The sequence below is a fragment of the Equus asinus genome, chromosome X (assembly GCF_041296235.1).
Source record: "Equus asinus isolate D_3611 breed Donkey chromosome X, EquAss-T2T_v2, whole genome shotgun sequence".
NCBI lineage: Eukaryota > Metazoa > Chordata > Mammalia > Perissodactyla > Equidae > Equus > Equus asinus.
In genome coordinates, this window is record NC_091820.1 from 15,006,159 (window position 1) to 15,027,383 (window position 21,225).

Genomic DNA, 21,225 nt, shown 5'->3' on the forward strand with positions numbered 1-21,225 from the left:
CCTTTAATCATTCTTCACAAGTCACAATTTCAGCCCCTCGCTATTCTGACTACTGTCCTCTGGATTCCAGCCATTTGTGTCATTATCCCCCTTAAAATGTGGAGCCCAAATCTGAACCCAGTACCCCAAATGCAATCCCACTATCAGACAACCAGCCCTCTAACTTGGGAACTTCTCTGAATAGAGCCTAGAGTTGCTTTTGTGTTTCTTTGTGTGTGTTTTTATCAACCGTGTCATGCTGCTGCTAACTCATGTTGAGCTTGTGAACCAATAACTAGAGCCAAAGGTTTTTCCCATTGATCTCTCAATATTTACTTGGGGAATCGATTTTTGGATCCTAGCTCAAGTAAAAAGGGCAGCATTTTACAACTGTTACACGATCTCTTAAAGACAAGTTAGCAGCAGAACTATTTATAGAAACCAGATGTTCTGTATTTTGGCACCGACCATGCTGTTAATCATCATCCTGTATACTGAGCGAAGCCTGCAAAGTTGCAGTACCGGCAGGACTCGGCGCACGGTAGGACTGGCCTGTACGATTTCCAATCGCGCACGGCTAATCTGTGGCGCAAAATCTAAGAAAGAGGCGCTTTTCCCGCGGGACCCTGGAAGGCGGGCCCCACTTTCCCACGCAGGCGCCTTCAGGTCCCGGGCTCCTAACCCGCCCACTGCGTGGTGACGAAAGGAGCCCTCAGCCCCGCCCGCGCTGGGGCCGACACCCAATGGGCGGCCGTGGGCCCTTTGGGTGGGCGGGGAACGCCCTGGGAGCCGTCCTGGTTGGCCCGCGGCCCGGCGCGGCGCATGACGTCTCTCCGTCTCCGTCGCGCCGCGCCGAGGTTAAGGCGTGGCGTCCGCTCCGGGCGCCTGAAGGAGACTTGGAGAGGCCTGGGTAGCAACTTTTAGGTCGGTGGGAATTGCAGCTGCCGTCCCTGCCCGCGCTCCATGAGGAAGATGCTCGCCGCCGTTTCCCGTGTGTTGTCGGGCGTCGCCCAGAAGCCGGTGAGGCGGCGCGAGCGGGCCGGGGTGGGGCGCGAGCGGGGCCGAGGCACGGCCAGAGGCGGGAGGCCCGGCTGAGCCTTGGGGCGCGCGGTGGGGCGCGGGGAGCTACAGGCCTTTGTTTTACCTCCGCGCCGTGCGCTGGGCTCCTGGCCCGGAGGAGCGGCCGCGTGGCCCCACGGGGAGGGGCAACTCGGCAGGGTGCGCTTGGAGGTCAGCGCGGGCTGGGCGCCGGCCGGCCTAGTAGGGGTGCCTCAGAAGCGCCCCTTCGGTCACTGCGGAGAGGAAAGGAGCCCTAGGCGCCCTCGAGTCTCCAGTTGTCCCCCTTCCCGGCCCGCTCATTGCAGATCTTCCTAACTTTACTCCTCTCGGCCGAGAGGCCGTGTATGTCTTAGCGTGGAATTCGGAGACTGAGCGGCTCCGTGCAAACCCCAGCCTAACGGTTTACTAACCCTATGACTTTGGGCAAGTTGCATTTTTTTGGTTGGTTGTTTAACATCCCCGTGCTCAGTTTCCTCATCTCTAAAATGGAGATGATAAGAGCACTTACACCCTGGGGTTGTTATGAGGCTTAAACGAGTGACACACATGTAAACCTTTCCAGATAGCACCTGGTACCTAGGAGGTGCCAACTGCGCTAATTGTTATTTGAGTGTCCATTTTGGTGTATATTTGTTGAACACCTGCCCTCGGCTCTGTAGGGGCTTCAGAGCCAAGCTCCCCACAAACAAATTAACTCCCCTTTCCTTCCTCAGCGTGGAGCTTTATCTTGGCAATCAATTAAAAAGCAGCCAAGCAGAACGCAGAGAAGGCCGCCCTCCCGCCTACACGCACACGCTTAGAGTAAAAGTAGCTGAAGAAAACAGCGGTGGTGCTCGGAGGGTGGGGTTAGGGGTTAGCGCTATTTATGGCTCCGGCCTTTAGACGTGCTTAAGGCCTGAGCTGCGAGCGTTTTGCCCTCTGGGCACTGAGAGGTAGTATCACTCCGTATAACTGCAGCCAAGCGTTCACTTGCAGTTCTGGCTCTAGTAACTCTCCCGAACTTTCGTGGCAACTCTGGGTAGTATGGGCAGAGATCATGGAAAGGTGGGAAGTGGACTCCGCTGGGAATCCCATTGACTGAAATAACTACAAACCACAATTTGATTAATCAGTTATTAGCATTTAAATTGTAGCTGGATCTACCTGGAGGACAAGCACGTTTCGCCGTTATTTATTTCTGCATATACACATGATATATCCAACATTTATTGAGGTCTTAATATATGCCAGGCACTGGGCTGTTTAATCTCCACAACATCAGTTTTTAGTTGAATGTATGTAATAGGAACGTATTTTCAACATTATACAGGACCTTAGTTCTGTATTATGTTAATCTTAAAGGACTAAATTAGAAAAGCGTTGATAGAATCAGTGATGTGCTACAGGAAAAGGCGAATTTGTGAGTTTTCAAATTACCGTCACCCCTGTGTCCCTATGAGCAGAGACAAGTTATTTAAAATTAGAGCCTCAGTCCCTCCACTGTCCAAAATACTCCTGGTTGTGTTTTCCATTCTTCCAGCAATGAAATGCATGAAATACAAATTGCACTTCATCTTCATCTCAAAACTGTGGCTTCTTCAAAAATCGTATAGCCCAAATCAAATAGAAATGAATTTGGGGTTACAGTGATCTGTTAACTGGATAAAACAAGAGTGGAATATAATTTCACTCAGTCAACAATTCTTAGAGAAAAGATTATTACAGTAGAAATGGATTCCTGTGCATAACATTTATTTCTCTTATTTTTTTTTTTGATGAGAGACAGTGAAAGAGTTAGTGCTCCTTACTTCGAGCCATTCCTCTTTTGGTTATTTTGCGTGTTTCTCCTGTTGCCTGTGTATGTGGCATTAATTATACTATGGCACAGAGAAAAATATTTTGAAGAATTATGTATTAACCCTAGATTAAGTGTGTCTGGGCTGAAACCCTGTTTAATAGCAGCCCCCCCCCCCCCGGAGAGAAAGCAAATCAGCGGGTTAATGTTCCCATAAATTGTAATACAGTAATAGATGAGATGTCCCCAGAGTGCTCAGTGCACTTCAGGCTCTTGGGTCTGGTGTGCTCATTCATCTGTCCGGTTTCAGTTGTGTTAATATAGGCTGCTTAGAGTGTTCAGAGTGTTTGTTTTAGAATCATCATAGACCTATACTTTTTTTTTAACCTATACTTCTTAATGTGAGAAAGATCATTGTTAGCAGAAGGAAAACACACTTGAAACTGTCTGTCATGGAGTGAACAAGTTTCTTGTTCCACACCATGCCAGATTCCCAGTGATTCTGGGTTTGAAACTTTGATTTGTAAAAGTGTCATTAAAATTAAGTCAATGTATCAGATGTTAGTCCCATCAAGACAGAAATGACCAGTTTCTAAGCATAAGTGATAAACAGGTTTAAGGAATTTACCTTTTAACAAACTCATGTGAATTAAAGTAGGTGTAGTATTTAATATCTTAGAGGACCTAAGTGGAAATGTTGCTGTAATTATGGTCTTCACTTCTGAGGATTTGAGAGCATCAGGGCTTACTCAGGGTTGGGCTAGGTGGAAGGCTTGGGACTTTTTTTGCTTCCTAAGGTATGCTTTTTGGTGAGGAAGATTAGCCCTGAGCTAACATCTGTTGCCAGTCCTCCCCCCACCCCACCCCCAAGCCCCCAGTACATAGTTGTATATCCTGGTTGTATGTCCTTTTAGTTCTTCTGTGTGGGATGCCGCCTCAGCATGACTTGATGAGCAGTGCTAAGTCTGCGCCCAGGATCTGAACTGGCGAACCCTGGGCGGCCAAAGCGGAGCACGTGAACTTAACCACTACTCTGTCACCGGGCCAGCCCCAGCCTTAGGATGTTGTCCCACTCTTGCCTCCTTCAGCTTGCTACCCTTCAGCCAACCTACCAAACTTTCAGAAACTAGATGCTAGCACCTCCTACAGAGAGTTGAGAGTGTCTGTCTAAAATGAAAGCGGAGAGCCCACTGCACTTGTTACTTAAGTACCTGTGATTTCATCTTTGAATGAGGTTGAGAGTTTTTGAAGTTCTTATTTCACAGAAGATTAAATTGTGTCTAATTTTATTCTTTGTCTTACTGTTTGTATTTCCATTATGACCCCTTCTTTTATGAGCTGTTTACTACCAGTATTCTTTTGGCTTTTTAAGTAGTAGGTAAGATTTTTAATTTACACTGGGAGAATCTGGAATTGTTGAAGTATTTTTCATCTTTCATTTGAATGGTTTCCATGTATTTAGAAAAAGTTTTTATTTTTCAAAATTTGAATAGGTTTGTCCATAATCTCTCAAAGAGGAATCCCATTTAACAGAGAACTTTTTATGGCTCTCCAGAGAAAATGAATGATAATCTTTTCAACAATCTCAACAGTTAAACTTATGATATACTCCCACTTCTTATACGACTTTTAGTTTCTTTAACTTAACTCGGCTCCTTTCACCCATCATACAGTGATTCTTCATGTTTTTGAGATTCCTAATAATCAGATTGGGGAGAAAGAATCTAAGTAGCTTTCTGGCGTCATAGTCTTTGACCTTACCTTCCTGCTTTTTGTTATATAGAACTGTCATTGGTCTCTAGTTTTAAATCCTTCCCCAAACTGCAGTTTCTGCAACTGTATCTGGAAATTTATTTTGCAATACAAGAAATATTTCTGGCCCCATAAAATTATTTGTTAACTGCCAGAAATAACGTCTGTTTCACAATTGCCAAATATAACCTTTTTTTGTCACCTCGCCGTTGTCAGCCCTACTTCTTCCCAATTTTCTTCACTTATTCTTAGATATATCAAATGGACTCTCTCCTCCTCTAACTTAACTGAAGCATTTATTTGTAGTATTTAAGTTTTTTTCCTCCAGCAATGTCATTGTCTTTACTTGTTGGCTTTATCAGATAATGGTATATTGATGAGTGAAGAGATAAGTAGCTAATAGCTTTCTGCCTGTTGGCTTGTATACTTGGAGGTACACTTAGCAGGTCAGTCTTAATGAACCTTTCTCACCAAGATTAAGTCCAGAGCTAGAAGGTAAGGTAATACACTGTATGAATATATCAACAGTACTTTTTGTGGGATCCGAAGAATGTGCTTCAAGTCTCTGTGAAAGGAAGTTGTGTTGGTTTACATATTGGTATGTGAAAACGTGGCAGAATGTGGCTAAAATAGTACAATACTACTAATTGGTTAAATGTTTGTGGTCTAACCTGGACCTTGGCTATCACATAGAGTTCTTTTGCTGTGAGCAAGTATGTTCGATTGAAAGAGTGAAAGCGAAACATTTCCCTCAGCTTTATAGCCCCCATGTGGTGACAGCCACCCAAACATCGAGAAGGGGACACTTTTAGAGAACCTCTCTCCTTTCTGGGGCTTTAGGAGGAGCCTACCTAAGATGTAGGCTGTTCAAATTATAAAACATCCCTGAAGTTCATTGTTTTTGAGTCAGGGAGTGCTAAGTATCTTTTCTTTTGTCTTGAATATTTCTCATGTATTTATCTCATACTTTGAACAGTTTAAAATAATTTTCTTATACGATCATTTCATAGAAAAGTGGTTTGCCTGAAATAGGAATTGAATCATAGTTTTATTTGAAGAATAATTCTGAAAGTGAAGCTTTAGTTTGCTCCATATATCTGGTTATGACTGAGAATAGCATAAATAAACAAAGCCACAGATTATCTAGTCTCTTCAATTTGGCCATTAACTTTATCACATTCTCACTGTAATTTCTTTGGAAACAAAGTGACTAAGTGGATGGGTTTTGCCCTCTTTTTCTTTCTGCTATTTGCCTTCAGATGGGGTATGATCGTCTTTCATTGGCCAAAGTATGGATTCATTTTGGAAGACGAGATCTCAACACAGTGAACAGAATGGAAGATAATCCCATGAATATATCAGGACTGCATCCTGATAACCGATTAATAATAATAATGACTTAAAAAATAACTGACAATAAAAAGTACTGATATTTGTATATTTTGGTCTTTCAAGGCAAGCAGAGTGCTGGTGGCCTCCCGTAGTTTTGCAAACGATGCTACGTTTGAAATTAAGGTAAGAGGTGTTTTATTTTGTGTTAATTTTTCCACAGGTACACTTTGATATACAGTTTTACCTTTGGAGTAGAACATGTTGATATTCATGCTTTTTCACCGTTTTCTTCCAAATGTTCTAGAATCAAAGATTCAGAGAAGTTTAGCAGAAATTAGAATTTATTCTTCTTACTTAGCAGCTTGCCAGTATTTCTGGGGGTTGGGGGGCAAGCTGAAAAATTAAAGACTTACTCCAAAATTTAGAATGTGATTTGGTAAACATTTGAATAAGATTCTTAGAATGCTGCTTTGAAAGTTTGTCTTTCGCCCTATAACTCAGTTGACTTCTAGGGGTTTTCAGTGAAAGTCATCTTAGAAAGATTTCCTTCTTCCAAAACCCTATCCCATTGCACAGTGTGCTTTGTGACTTAAGGAGTCAGAAGCAATATACAGTATTTCTGATGTGCTCCTCTGCGGGTTTTTGAGTTAAATATCGCCTGCAGTGGAGTTAGATCTTAGAATGGGTTGGCAGTGTTTATATTGTGGTAACTGTCTGATCCCATTTCAGAAATGTGATCTACACCGGCTGGAAGAGGGCCCTCCTGTCACGACAGTGCTCACCAGGGAGGACGGGCTCAGATACTACAGGATGATGCAGACTGTCCGCCGAATGGAGTTAAAGGCAGATCAGCTGTATAAACAGAAAATTATTCGTGGTTTCTGTCACTTGTGTGATGGTCAGGTGAGTGGTAGTTTTGTAATAAAGCTATGTTATTTATGAATTTAAATATGGTTTGTATTTATTGGCCTTTACCCTGCTTTATGCATCCGAAAGGTTCTAGGCGGGTATTTTAGAATAAAATTGGGAATGTTGAGACCTGCTATGAAGCTTATGCTAAAGAATTTATTCACGTATCACATTGCTGATTTCCTGTGTCTTTATCACATTGTGATCACCTGTACTGGATATACTTTTGGAGGAAAGGGTTTTTGTTTTGTGGGTTTAAGCCAAGGGTTATAAATTCCAATGCCTACAGAGACCAGCTGGGTAGAATAAATGAGTGAAGAAGGCCAGCTATGCAAAAAATGGAGAATGGTGACAGGGACTGGTGGTGAACTGGAGTGGACAGGTCTCCCTGCAGGGGATGTCATGACTTGATTCCAGCCGGTTGGTGCCATGTGGAAATATGAGGCTAATGTTCCGTTGTTCGTTTCTTCAAGAGAAGACAAATCTTAATTTTCATGTGAAATTCCTGCAATATTTTAATGTTGACATCTGATTCAGGATTTTTTTTTTTTTTCCAAATCATTGCACAGGCTAAGGGAAAGAGCATATCTGTGGATTGCCAGTGTGTGGCTTCTGGCTTGGCCTTACTCTTCACTCTGTTTCTGATGAAAAATAGAGCTACTTTCTGTGGTTATTAAGAGTACTGCTAGGCCAAATGTTTCATAATAGTCTAGGAAGCCTTTTCTCTGGAAATGTGTGTTGTATTGACTCATCATTGCTTCTTCCTTTAATGCAGGAAGCTTGTTGTGTGGGCCTGGAGGCCGGCATCAACCCCACAGACCATCTTATCACAGCCTATCGGGCTCACGGCTTTACCTTTACTCGTGGGCTGTCTGTCCGAGAAATTCTCGCCGAGCTTACAGGTTTGCTATTGATTTACAAAAAGGGGGAATTAGTGAATTAGATTTTCAAATCCCCTATTAAGATGCTAACCGTTAGAAGTTAATATTAAAACCTTTTTTGAGGGGCTGGCCCCCTGGCCAAGTGGTTAAGTTCCCACGCTCCGCTTTGGTGGTCTGGGGTTTTGCTGGTTCGGATCCTGGGCGCGGACATGACACCGCTCGTCAGGCCACATTGAGGGGACCCGCAGCTAAAATATACAACTATGTACCGGGGGGATTTGGGGAGAAAAAGCAGAAAAAAGAAAGGAAAAAAAGATTGGCAACAGTTGTTAGCTCAAGTGCCAATCTTTAAAAAAAAAACTCTCTGAGTTAAAAGAAAACCCTCTCCCTTTTGATACTCAGGCGCCTCTGTTGTGCTTTTGAGTAAACTGACCATTTCTGAGGTCATCTGGCCCCTCAGGCAAAAGTTTAAAAAAGTTAGCTCTATAAAATTCAGAATAGTGTTTATCATCACTCAAGCATGCCAGCAGAAATCTAGCAATCATAGAAAGTAAATTGAGTAGAAGCATATCAATGTATGCAATTTAAATTCTGGGAATCTTCTTAACATTCCCTTTGTCTTTGTTGCCCTGACTCTTTTTATTATTATGTTTTTAAAGATTGGCACCTGAACCAACAACTGTTGCCAATCTTTTTTTTTTCCCCCAAGTTCCCCCAGTACATAGTTGTGTCTTTTAGTTATGGGTCCTTCTACTTGTGGCATGTGGGACACCACCTCAGCGTGGCCTGACGAGCAGTGCCATGTCTGAGCCCAGGATCCAAACCAGCAAAACCCTGGGCCACCGAAGTGGAGCGCATGAACTTAAACCACTCGGCCACAGAACCGGGCCCAACCCCCTGGACTCTTGAACTATTTAGTGTACTATTGTGGGAGAAGGCGGAAGATGTTTGTAACTGGCAAAAAGATAAAAAATAAAGTCTAGAGTACCATGCTAACATCTGAAGGAAATCAGTGATTAGAGCTGGAAAGGTTGGAAAAGTCAAGGACATGGGACTGGTCTGACCTGCATTATAAAAGGACCGGGAGACGAGGAATATGTTTGCAAAGAGGGACGGGTGCTTACATAATTAAATTGGCTTCTCAGTTCTAATGGTTGTGCCTCTAAGAAAATACTTGGGGTCTGGTTTTGTTTGTTTTGTATATTTGGTTTTTGATGTGTATGTGTGTGCGCTGCCATTTCTAGGACGAAGAGGAGGTTGTGCTAAAGGAAAAGGAGGATCGATGCATATGTATGCCAAGAACTTCTACGGGGGCAATGGCATTGTCGGAGCTCAGGTAGTTGAGGATGAGGATTGCGTGCTTTCCTGGATTTGGCCTTGGCTCATGTCTTTACATTATTTTATACCCCAGAAACTTCCCTCTGAAGTATTTTAGTACTTTGGGGACTTGGTGTGCTTTGAAAGACCTATTGATTCTTACCCTACCATTTGATTGTTCAATAGATAGATTTGGTCATTGATTTAAAATTTTTCCTTTTAGGTATTTATGTTCTCGAGTAAACAAGAGCCTCTAGCAGTGGAGCTATACCTTCACCTTTTAATTTACATTGAAGTACATTAATTGCTTCGTCACATCCACTTCACCCTACTTCTTTCTCCCTGCCGTAGACAGGAGGCAGTTGATCAGGATCTCAGGGGCCTAGTTAGAATCCAGAGCCAACTTCTGTGCTTATGGCGTCCTCCTTATTCTCATCAGTTAGTGAATAATGAAGAAGTAACAGCATAGGGGCCGGCCCTGTGGCACAGTGGTTAAGTACACACGTTCCGCTTCGGCGGCCCGGGGTTCGCCAGTTCAGATCCCGGGTGCGGATGTGGCACTGCTTGGTATGCCATGCTGTGGCAGGCCTCCCACATATAAAGTAGAGGAAGATGGGCACGGATGTTAGCTCAGGGCCAGTCTTCCTCAGCAAAAAGAGGAGGATTGGCAGCAGATGTTAGCTCAGGGCAAAAGTAACAGCATAAAATCATAACTAGATTGTTTGGTTTACTGTCTATAATATTAAGATTCTGCTTTTTAAAAAAACAACCTAGGTTTCATCTTTTGGCTCTTTAGGATTAGGAGTTGAATCTTTGAGTGCAGAAATGTTATTGCCTAATGGTTGGAATAGAATATAATAATTATGTTACTTTACCAGTTTGTTTACAATATTGGGGGTTGGAGTAAGCAGAGATAGGGTTAAGGGAGGGAGAGTTGTGAGGGAGAGTTGAGTGTAATTTCCATCTCAGATTCTAGCCAGGAGTTAAAATCAGAGCATTAATTTCTCCCCTCACGGATTTCTGTGGTTGCTTTCTTGGTTATCCTTAATATTAGGTGCCCCTGGGAGCTGGGATTGCTCTGGCCTGTAAGTATTTTGGAAAAGATGAGGTCTGTTTGACTTTATATGGCGATGGTGCTGCTAATCAGGTGAGTATGTGTTTCTTAACTTTCTAATAACAATTAGGCTTTTATGTCCAAAGTGTTGAGTATTCAGAGGTCATTTTGTAGGAAAGTACTGTATTGCTTATTAGTTGAAATAGCCATTCATACGGCAAGCTAAAAATTTGGTTTCATGGCCAGATTAGAGATTTACCTCTTGGCGTGCTTTACAAGTGCTGTGTAGGGGTGCACTCCTGTGAGGGAGCTCTCCTTTGCTCTTCCTCAGTACTTCACAAACTGTCTGTGGTCACGGACCTTTTTACATTTTAACCCATTGCAAACCAGTTTTTAAACCAGTGCTGTAACATACACAGGCATTCTCTTAGATGCCATGGCATTGTCAAATTCTTCTCGTAGTTTCTGGGCCCTGAGTCTTTCTGCACTTCTGTCATGGTCCACGTAGTCACCAGTCCGTGGATGACACTCTGAGGCCCTGCTCTGGATGCTGATTCTCAGACAGTGGTTCACTCTGGTTATCCAGTGGGTAAATTTATAATAAAGCATATTTTACATGTTGATCTTTTTCCATTGTCTTCTATACCACTGCCTTGGCCTCAAAGAAGCAAGTGGTGGTGTTTGGTGTGTCACTTCTCTTAGTTGCAAAAGAGGTGATGCTTGCTACTTCCCACCACCCCCCAACACACACTCCTTTGCCTGAAAAGCTTGGTTGTAGAAGAGGCTTTCCATCCTTTGTGAAAGCTTTCTCTGCCAGGTAGAGCAGCAGCTGTTAGGGATGATGAAGTCATCCAGAGAGAAATAGCAAAATGAAACTACTTGAACTTTTTATACGTACTTCCAGGGTCAGATATTCGAAGCTTACAACATGGCAGCTTTGTGGAAATTGCCTTGTATTTTCATCTGTGAAAATAACCGCTATGGAATGGGAACTTCTGTTGAGAGAGCAGCAGCCAGCACTGATTATTACAAGAGAGGTGACTTCATCCCTGGGCTGAGGGTAAGTACCCGTGTCATGGAGCTGGGCTAAACCCTCTGGCTTGATGTTTCTGTGTGTGCCTTTGATAATCTCAGGCAATTTGGGGAGTTCTATTTTCTTAGCATGAACAGATCATATAAAATTAAAATGGTTTATGTTCTGCCCCATCCCGTTTTTGAACAGGTAGATGGAATGGATATCCTGTGTGTCCGGGAGGCGACAAGGTTTGCAGCTGCCTATTGTAGATCTGGAAAGGTAAGACTTTCTCTTAGGTCTGTGGGCAAGAGACTTCTAATGATATTTATCTGTCTTAAAGTTAATGCCTCCCGTGTGTCCATTGTCGCGATTCCGGGGTAGCTGCTAATTGAGGTGTGTAAGATAGAAGCAGAGTCCAGTCCAGAGACTGTGGTCCTGGAGCTCACCTCCTGGGAGACATTCCACCTTGCCCCCATTTGGGGTAAATCTTTTCTTCTCGTGCTTCTTCAGCATTTTGCCTGTCTTCATCATGATCCTTAATCTATTGTGCCTTTTGGTTTGGTTAATCATGTGCCTCCAACTGCTCCACACCCCCCACTAAACATAAACCCCTTGAATGAACAGGTTAAGAACAATGCTTAGCACACAACTTCTCTTGTATAATAGGCATTTAAGTTTGTTGTCTATCAATTAAGTATTATGGTTAAAGTATGTAATCTTAGTCTTGCTGTTTTAGTCTTAAGAATCTTGACCTTTCAGTTTTAGAACAGTGAGATTGGCCTAAAAAGAGGCTTACGTGCCATCAGAGCTAGTGAAAGATGTTCTCCCTAAATCAGTGTTCCACAGCCCAGAAAGCATGCCCCTGAGGTTTACCTTTCACTGACTTCCCCTGTGTTTGGGAAGTAATGCAATAAGATTTGGCTAGCAGTGATGAAAATGGGAGAAAGGGGGTGAAGCAGAGAGGGAAATGGCAAGCAGTGCATGACTAAGATGGCAGGTTGGCGGCAGCAGGCTTAGCAGTCTGCATCAGGACTCCCAAGACTAGAGGTCCAGGCCCTGAGTGGTAGCTATCGTCACCATCTCTCCCAGTTTCTGAAAGAATTTGTGGGATCCAACCCTGCATAGAAATGGGCTCAGTGGTTTATGATGTGTGTCAACTTTCCCAGCCTGAACAAGCCTATCTTAGAATTAGGGGAGGGTCTGGAAACCCCCTTATCACCACTCCCTTAGCCGAACCCACCGTGCTTCCATATGACTACTGGATGGCCTATCAGAAAGAACAGATGATAGTGAGGGATTGACATGGGTCAGTCAACACACTAAGCACTTTTTATGTATTATCTTAGTCTGCATAGCTGAGTGAGGTTGTGACTGTTTTACCTGTTTCGCAGATGAGGAAACTGAGGCACAGAACAGTTAAGAATACATAGCTACTACATATTACAGTCAGGATTGGAAGGCAATCACTTGGACTCCGAGTCCTCCTTTTTAACTACTATACCAAACTACCCAGGGATCCTAGATCCACCCCTCCCCTCACTGCTCACAGTTGTCTCTGGAAGGGGGCTAATGTAGCATGAGCAAGCTACCTGGTGGTGCACAGCCAGGCTGGCCAGGTTCCCAGCAGAGTCGCAGCTTTAAGTATCAGAGCTCCAGTGCCTGCCAACTTGGTTACACACTAGCCAGATGTGTGTGAAGCAGGATTCATGAAATGGGTGTGAGGTGGAAATTCACCTACCCAGCCTATCTTCAGTTCTCCCATCCTTCTATACTTTGCAGCAGACATAGAGGTTTGCTTTTAATCTTATTCTTAGAGATTATATTGTATTTTTCTCTAGTGTTTTAAAAGGATCAGAACACTGGTAGGTCATTTCACCTGTGACTGGGGGAAAAGAGTAGCCTGTTAACCCTGAAGATAAAAGCCATCCCCTCTCCCACTGTCATACCTGTTTTCTAATAGGTTTTTCTTCATTAACTCTGAGGTGTTCAAATGCAATGCTGATGAAATGGACAATTTTTTATTTAACATCACTTGCCTCTATAACATGCTAAATGCCTTTTTGATTCAAAACAACTGCAGCAGGCTGCTTTTATTAAGTTCCTGTTAAAAATCAGAAGAGAAGGATGAGACATGTAATAGCTATTAGAAATGAAAACAGGTAACTTAATTCTTGATAACTCAGCTGATTTGAATATCTTTGATCCCGAAAGGGTCTGCATTTGAGGCTAGGGATTGTTGGTGTGTTATGTCCATTGTCTCACTTAACCTTGGTTTCTGTTTTAGGGGCCCATACTGATGGAGCTGCAGACTTACCGTTACCATGGACACAGCATGAGTGATCCTGGAGTCAGGTATGGTCATGGGAAATCTGAGTGTGCTGTCCAACGCGGGTGGGCTTTGAATGGTGCTACTCACATGAAAAAGCAAAGCATTTCCACATTGACTTTTGAAGCCAGACACCAGCTGACTTCATGCATTGCATTAGCCAAGTAGTTATTTGAGTCTAGCTACATGTGAGCATGAGCAGTGATAAAAAAAAACAATTGCAGAGAGAAATTGTTGCATAAAACAGGCCAGGTAGTAGAGTAGTATATTTGGGGACATTTAGCAGAGGATTGGAATTTGAAAGGTGTTCTGACTGACACAGAGTGAGGCTAACTGGCACTTGAGGTATTCAATATGTTGAAATGTTACACTAGGACGATAAGAGTTTTACGTAACTCTGGCATGTAATACTGCAATCCCGGAGTGTGACACAATTAAAAGAAGTAGATTCAAAGTAAACTATAGTAAGCCTTTGTGTGTAGAATGGAATTCTAAGGGAAAACGTTATAAAGAGCAACTTGTATGGAAAAATAAACAGTGTAATTCTGTTTTCAAAAAATGGTAGAATCCTTGCTTTAGTGTTACATCCTTGTGCTACATCATTGGAAGTATTTTAAGGGAGACAGGAAAGGTACATTTATTTCCTGCTTAGCATACTGATGCCTCAAAGTTTATAGTTACCACCACACAAAAACCAGCTCCACTCTCCCCACACGTGTAAAATGTCAGGAGCTCAAAAGGGTAGGCCAGTTAGCACATAAAGAGGCTCCCCCACTTCCTTCATACCCTTACATCTAGATCAAAGCAGCAACTGAAAACTTGGCCCCTGTGGTCAGAATGCTAGGGAGGCCAGGTGAATTGCCAAGCTACAGTTTTCTATAAAAGATAGAAGCATTTGGAAGTATAATTCCGCCACTCCCACAGTGACATAGGTATTGACGTGCTCTTTCGTTTCAGAAACGTATTTCACTCTATTAGCCACCAGCCTGGCCCCACGTTGTATTTCAGAGAACTGTCTTTGCTATCCTGGAACTATTCTTAGTTATAACTACGTTTCCCTCCCTGTAGTTATCGTACACGAGAAGAAATTCAGGAAGTAAGAAGTAAGAGTGACCCTATCATGCTTCTCAAGGATAGAATGGTGAACAGCAACCTTGCCAGTGTTGAAGAATTAAAGGTACAGTCATTCTCAGTGGTTTAAAAGTCGAGCTTTAAAGGTTGGCTCTCTTTTCTCAGCAATCAGGTAAAGCTGCCACTCCTGGATGAACTAAGTAAATGGAACAGTATGTATGGTATTACCACAGGACATTAGTCATAGTGGCAAAGTCTATAAACTGCCCCCCCTCCCCCCCGCAATAGCATAGTTCTTTCTTCCTAAAAATGTACCTTGGATTTTTAATTTATAAATGTTCCCTCGCCAGGGTATGTCTGTTTAAATGTTGAAGTCTGTACTCCAAAATATTCTTGTGTAGATCACTCTGTCATTTATTTAAAAAATAAAATCTTTGAAATACCAACTGTTAGTACTTCTAGTGCTAGTAGGAACGTTACAGTTATACAACAGGTTCCAAGTAGAACTAGTTGGTACCTAAGCTGCTGTTTGTTCAAAGTCTCTTGAATTGGAATCTGATTTTTAGGAAATTGATGTTGAAGTGAGGAAAGAAATTGAGGATGCCGCCCAGTTTGCCACAGCTGATCCCGAACCACCTTTGGAAGAACTAGGCCATCACATCTACAGCAGTGATCCGCCTTTTGAAGTTCGCGGTGCAAATCAGTGGATCAAGTTTAAGTCCATCAGTTAATGGGTGTCTGCACGTAATGGATGGTTACACCTTCAGTGGGCTGTTCGGCAGCAACTGTAAGGAACTCTTTGTGTTCTCAACTTTGTTCTTGTAAACTTTAAGACTAAATAGTGTGTAGATTGAAATAGTAATTGCATGCAGTGTTGTACAGTGTTGCATTAAAAGAGGTTATTGCACACTTATAAAGGTTATTTTAGATTTATATAGGCCCAAAAAAGGAACTACAGAGTTTGTTTAGCCTTACCACAAATTATTTCCTTAAAATAGTTCTATTTGATTTAGTTGTATACTATTTTAACAAATATTCTTTAGTTATACAATTCCTCGTATGCCTGTCCAACTAACTCTGCCACCTTTTGGGGGGGGGGGGTCGTGCCCCTGTCCCTCGCAGTGGCATACTTGCATTACCCAACAGCTAACAGTGTACCCATTAGTGTGCATGTTGGTGCTGGAGCCTGTTCACACTGACCATTGTTTCTCCTTAATAAAACAATATTTATTATAATGAGACAATGGGTGGACGGACAAGTAATAACTTAGTTTTCTCCATTTATACATTCAATATAAATATGAAGCTATTTTCTTAAGAGTTTTGTATTTACATTCATTAAATATAAGGCATATTCTTATCTCTTTCAAATTTAAGTGCAGTGCCAGTTAATAGTAATGCATAATCCAGAACAGTGATTCCCAGCCTTTTTGTTATTTTTAAACACCCATTGTTTCACCTTTCCAGCAAGTGCTATAGGGTGGACTGATTCTTTTCATTAAAGTAAATTAAAATTCATTTTTAAGAATTCCATAAAACACTCTGGGATGCCAAAACTAAGGTTCACAAATACGGTTCTCACAATGCATACATAAAGGTAAGTTTTACTCACCTTTAAAACATGTTGATAAATAACAGGGTACAAAAAAACCGCATCTCAGTAAGGATGGTCTTTAAAACTTCAAGTTCTTGAATTGTTCATTGAACACTGGTGTTTTCCTTGTGTAAACTCAGAATTCGTGTGTATGTTAACAACAAAGGTGTTGGCTCTTTGCTCCCTCTGTCCCCCGGCTTAGTGGACTGATTAAGCTTCATCTTGGGTTGCTGGGGACCCCTGAGCCCGTCTTCTGTACTGGGAGACTGCAGTCCAGAGCCTGCAGAGGAGACCACCACTACGAGACAAGAGTCTTCTTTAGAGTCATAAGAAAAGATCGCTTCAGAGCAACACCACAAAATACTTCTTTAGGAGCCCTTACGGCAAAAGCTATAGTATATAATTCTAGATTGGCTGTCTAGTCTTAAGTTTGTTTTTTTTTTTTAAGTAAAAATATGTTCCCTCCACATATGACACTTGTGCCCCAGTAGGAGTAGGACACGGCCTTAGAGGCTGGTGGATGACACGGGAAGGAGAATGCAGGTTGCCATGTGGGTATAGCATGCTGGCATCTCGTGCGTGTCCTCACTGCGCTCTCAGCCAGCCACAGAGAGCAGAAGGCTCTTCCGTTTCCCCTTCCTACTGCTCTCTGACTTTTCCTACCTGGCCTTCAGCTTCTGCCACTTCTCAGCTTTTTCCCAACTTCAGCCTGGGAAAACTCGAGTGTGGAGTGACTTTGGGTAGTTTGTTTTGTTTTCTGACTAAGCCACAGGAAAGAGAATTCATTTCAATGAAGGGGTAAAGTTACCAGCACTTTGTTTCCTACTGCTTTACTTAAAAGCCTAACCGCACGGGAAAAAGTCACTATCTATTACTGTTTTGAGACTATTCTTACCGTAGTCTAAGGTATCTAAGATCCTCCTTAGTGATGTCATTCAGAATATCAGAAAGTGTATAACCCTCTTCAACAATCTGAAACAGAGATCAAATATGTAAGAGCCAATAGCATAGGAATAATCGCATAGGAGTGGTTTTTGGTTATAAAGTTACCTTTTCAATTGTATTCGCATCCGCTCCTTGCAGCTGCAGCCAGTCTACAAGCTCTTTATCTGTTCTCTGCCCAGAGGACCCAGGAGGGGATGCTGAGGTCTCCGTAATATCTGTAATGATCAGAAATTCGTTTTGTTGCATATTAATCTGTAACAGTAAAACTCCTCAAAACTAACAAGTTGATGAAATAAACTATTCCAGAATGTAAATGTGAAGAGGAAATGAATTAAACCTGTCTCGGCTGCTCGAATACACATTGCACAACAATCCATAGTTCTTGGATTCACTTTCCAGAGATTAAAATAATCCTTACCTATGATAGCTTTAGTTAGTTTGAAATTTGATATATTTGTCTACCATTTTAAATGCTTATTCCCTAGTCTTTAAAATGCCTTTTCTTAGGAATCACATCCCTGACTGCATTGGAAATCAAAATGATGAAATAGGCTTTAGTGGTGAGATTTTTGTGTCAGAGCTTATCCATTCTGCATTCCAAGAGGCAGCTGTGGCCCTTTTGTAAATGGCACAAAAGGAATAAGGCAGGTTTACTGAGGTATAATTTATGCAGTTAGACCAGCCTTTTTAGGTATGCAGTGCTAGGAACTTTGACAAGCACAGTCAAGGAACCCACCGCTACAGTCAAGATACCGAAATTTCCATCACCCCAAAAAGTTCTTGTGGCCCGTTACAATCAATCCCCTCCCCATTCCGATTTGGGTTTTGTCTCCATAGTTTGGTCTCGTGTAGGTATTCTATATGTATGTAGCCTTTTGAATCTTTCACTTAGCATAATGCATTTGTGATTCTTCTGTGTTGAATGTACCAGTAGTTCCTTTTTATTAACGATTAGTAGTCCAGATACCAGAGTACTTCCTGGTTTAAAAGAGAATAACCTCAACTGTGTCAAGGCTGAGAGAACATTACCCAGATTTTTTTTCCTTTTTCTCCCCAAAGCCCCCCAGTATATAGTTGTACATTATAGTTGTAGGTCCCCCTGGCTGTAGCTGTGTGGCACGCCACCTCAGCATGGCTTGATGAGTGGTGCCAGGTCCGCGCCCAGGATCCAAACCAGCGAAACCCTGGGCTGCTGAAGCGGAGCATGCGAACTTAACCACCTTGCCACAGGGCTGGGCCCCTAGCCAGATTTTAAATGCTCTCACACACATTTAAGTCAGAGCAAGTGGAAAATGACTCACCGTTAGATTTGAATTGTAACTGAAGGTGATACAATTCTTGAGTTTTCTGTTCTAGTGTTTGCCGTAGAAGGTTCTGGTACTCTCTCTCTTTTTGAACTAGGTGTTCCAAAAGTCTGGTTACAAAAAAAAAGCCATCGTGTAGAGAGAGCCTAACACCATTCAATTCAACTCAAACATTTGTCGAACATTAGAGGTTGAAAAAACAGCACAATCCCTATGGACAGTCTAGTGAGGGAAGCAACAGTGTTGTTCCTCCCGAGTTTGGTGATCAGGTTGTAGGCTGCACGTGGGCACCTTCCTGGTGGTGCTTCCCCTTGAAAACAGACCAGTCCTCAGGGCATGGGTATATTGTCTCAAAACAGATCACCAACCATAAAGCCAACCTGATGGTGATCAGTGACTCAGCCAGAAGGATGGTCTGATAATTTCAGCTTGTTCCTTAAGTCTGATCAAATTGCTGAGACTAGTGGTCAGGCTCTTTCCTCCTCACGGGACTAAGCCAAGGAGTCCTGAAGCCCTGCTCCTGATGGAACAGCTGGGGGAGAGGAAGGATGGCGAGAAAGGTGCACTGCTCTGAAGGTGGGAGGAATATGACTGCGAACATTTACAGAACCCAGGACTGTGCTAAATGCCTCACAGGAATTGAGGCATTTAAACCTTACAGCACTTTGAGGAAGTAAGCACCATTTTTTCAGTCCTAGTTTTATAGCTGAGATAACTGAGGCACAGAGAAGTTAAGTAATTTGCTTAGAGTCACACAGGCTGGGCTCTTCCCATCAGGGCAGTCTCCTGACTCCCAGTCTTGTCCATGGCCCTCCCCAGGACAAGACACGACTGGGCACAGCCAAGCCTCAAACATCGGAGTCCCCTCGCCTCCGGGTGCCACCTCAGGGTGCACACATGCACGAGGGGAAGGGGCTGGCAGACTGGAGCCTTTTCTAGCATTTTTCTTTGCTCGTGTACCTAGTACCTGGGATTCCTTTGTTTCTAACTGCATGTTCTTTTTAATTAATTTCAATGATTCACGCTGGTGAACTAGAGAATATGGAACTAAGCTGTATTTACATTACTGAAGCTGATTGTTGAAGTTGCCCTCAGAAATCACCCTGCAACAATGTGTACACGGATATCGCAGAACAGGGCAGCAAGTAAGAGAACACAGGCACTCCGTGGGTAATCTGGTGGCAAGATGGGACGGGGAGAGGTGGACACTTCTGCCCCCAGTGGGACAGCAAAGAAGACTGGTGCTCAATATGCAAATCCTTCTCACCCTCCCTCTGCCTGCCTTCATCAACAAGTCTTTTCACACCAGTGAAGATGATTCTACCCACTCCAACTATGGCACTCGTGTGTGCTCACCCACACCAGAGGACCGACTCAAACTGGCTCCAACTCAGTTCTTCGGAAAGGGCTCTTGGGACTGGCACTGAGCGGGACAGAAGTTACCCCAGTCAGCATCACTCTGGGCGGTAGGTACCATCCTTCTTTGGCTCTGCCCAACCACAGCTAAGGCATCTCCACACCACAAGGACAGGCGCGCCAGGTAGGAACTGCATGTTTGTCAGCCATTTGCAGCTGGTGCTGGCTGCCATTTAATTACTAGTTCTACTGAGGTTGGAAGATAACAGAATGACTATCAACAGTGGAGAGGGATAACCTTTGAACCCAGATATAACATTTTATGAATTTGGTGATTACCAACCTTACCAGAAAAACATTTTAAAGAAATGCTAAGTATTACTATCAACTTTCACATTTGTCAGATTTTTAAAACTTTAAAAATTTTGCGACCACTACTGGTTAGTTAAGACTCCAGGTCTTTCTAAAAAGAAATGATTACATCTGCCTAAGACTAAACTTCACAGATCCCCAGGGGTGTATACAACTTTTCATTCAAAGTACGTCCACCTGGCACCTTATCTCCCTTTGTTAAGTATTAATCTGCATTACCAATGACCATATGGCAGCAAGGCATCATTTGGAACCAGTACCAACTAGTTTACTAAAGCTGTGGGTTATATCTTTTATAAGCCCATTGATAATGGGATTCCCCAGAACAAATGGGAATCATTTTATTCATTTACCAAATACGTTTTGAGCGCCTACTATGGGCCAGGAAGGGAACAAAACAGACCAGCCCTCTTGGGGGACTCTGACGGCAGTGTCAGTGCCTCCTGGCTGGGAAGGCAGTCCACAAATGCCTGCCTGTGATTGTGACAAATCACAAGGAGGTTCAAAGAGGAGAGGGCAAACTTCCTTGGGGTCATGGTTATGGGATACATGTCCATGGACAAAGTGCTAACGAGCCCCACAGCTTAGCTACTGCAGGGGCAGGCTGCAGACATCCACTGCTCAGCCTGCTGGACCCACACACCATGCCAGGGCCCCCATCTTGGTGAAGAGACGCAGAGAAAGAACTCCGAGATGCTGCTGCCTTTAGTATGGCTGGTTTCTGTGTGGCCTATGGCCAGGCACCATACCTCTCTGACTCCTAATATTAGAGAGAGGGAGGCATTCTTCTAGTCCCCCGGTTGAAGCTGACAGTAGTCCCTTACCCAGCTCCTTGGTGGTGAAGATGCTTTTCTGAGACCTGAGTGAGGCGCTCAGCAACTAAACCGATTGCTTTGCTGGTCCAGGTCGTTGTCCCACCCCTGCTCACCTGTTGGTCTCCTGCCTGAGCTTGCCCAGCTGGAGGCTCAGATGCTGCTGGTGGAGCTGCTGGGGCTGGGCCTCCTGGACAACCACCGAAGCGGGTCTGCTCCCTCCGTATGCTATCTGCGCCTCACTTGCGGGCGGGTCTGTTGGGGGATAGTCCTCTTCCACCTCGTCCGTGTCCTTATCCACCCCTTCAGTCTCTGAGGCAGGCTCAAAGTGTGCTCGGAGCTCTGCAAAATCACAGAAGAAAGGATCATGGTT

General features: G+C 43.4%; 2 protein-coding genes across 4 annotated transcripts in view; one reads left to right on the forward strand and one right to left on the reverse strand.

Annotated features, from left to right (window-relative positions):
• The first annotated feature begins 747 nt into the window (after nucleotides 1-747).
• On the forward strand, nucleotides 748-20,973 carry PDHA1 (pyruvate dehydrogenase E1 subunit alpha 1). 3 transcript variants are annotated; one of them, XR_006522531.2, is made up of 12 exons: nucleotides 809-999; nucleotides 6,020-6,079; nucleotides 6,626-6,799; nucleotides 7,581-7,707; nucleotides 8,931-9,022; nucleotides 10,058-10,150; nucleotides 10,962-11,117; nucleotides 11,280-11,351; nucleotides 13,357-13,424; nucleotides 14,467-14,575; nucleotides 15,036-15,256; nucleotides 16,266-17,322. XR_006522531.2 is itself a non-coding variant. In XM_044763478.2 (11 exons), exons 1-11 carry the CDS (start codon nucleotides 943-945, stop codon nucleotides 15,198-15,200), a joined length of 1,173 nt encoding a protein of 390 aa, XP_044619413.1. In that variant the 5' UTR covers nucleotides 748-942; the 3' UTR covers nucleotides 15,201-17,322. The 3 variants fall into 3 exon arrangements, 1 of the variants encoding a protein (XP_044619413.1); XR_006522532.2 differs by lacking the exon at nucleotides 16,266-17,322 and adding an exon at nucleotides 19,349-20,973 and having other exon boundaries at nucleotides 823-999; XM_044763478.2 differs by having other exon boundaries at nucleotides 748-999; nucleotides 15,036-17,322.
• The window catches only part of MAP3K15 (mitogen-activated protein kinase kinase kinase 15), a 125,278-nt gene continuing 119,545 nt past the window's right edge, over nucleotides 15,493-21,225 (reverse strand). The window contains exons 25-26 of the mRNA XM_070503239.1: nucleotides 20,969-21,194; nucleotides 15,493-18,422 (exon numbers count right to left, since the gene is read on the reverse strand). Of these exons, the coding sequence (XP_070359340.1) occupies nucleotides 18,260-18,422; nucleotides 20,969-21,194 (389 nt within the window). The 3' untranslated portion in view covers nucleotides 15,493-18,259. The remainder of the gene's footprint in view (nucleotides 18,423-20,968; nucleotides 21,195-21,225) is intronic.

What these genes read in the sequence shown, in the direction of transcription:
- PDHA1 (XM_044763478.2), top strand. Translation starts at nt 943, where the DNA reads ATGAGGAAGATGCTCGCCGCCGTTTCCCGTGTGTTGTCGGGCGTCGCC. An exon ending in ATGCTACGTTTGAAATTAAG is followed by an intron (nt 6,080 to 6,625) that starts GTAAGAGGTGTT and finishes ATCCCATTTCAG; the next exon opens with AAATGTGATCTACACCGGCT. An exon ending in CCTATTGTAGATCTGGAAAG is followed by an intron (nt 11,352 to 13,356) that starts GTAAGACTTTCT and finishes TTTCTGTTTTAG; the next exon opens with GGGCCCATACTGATGGAGCT.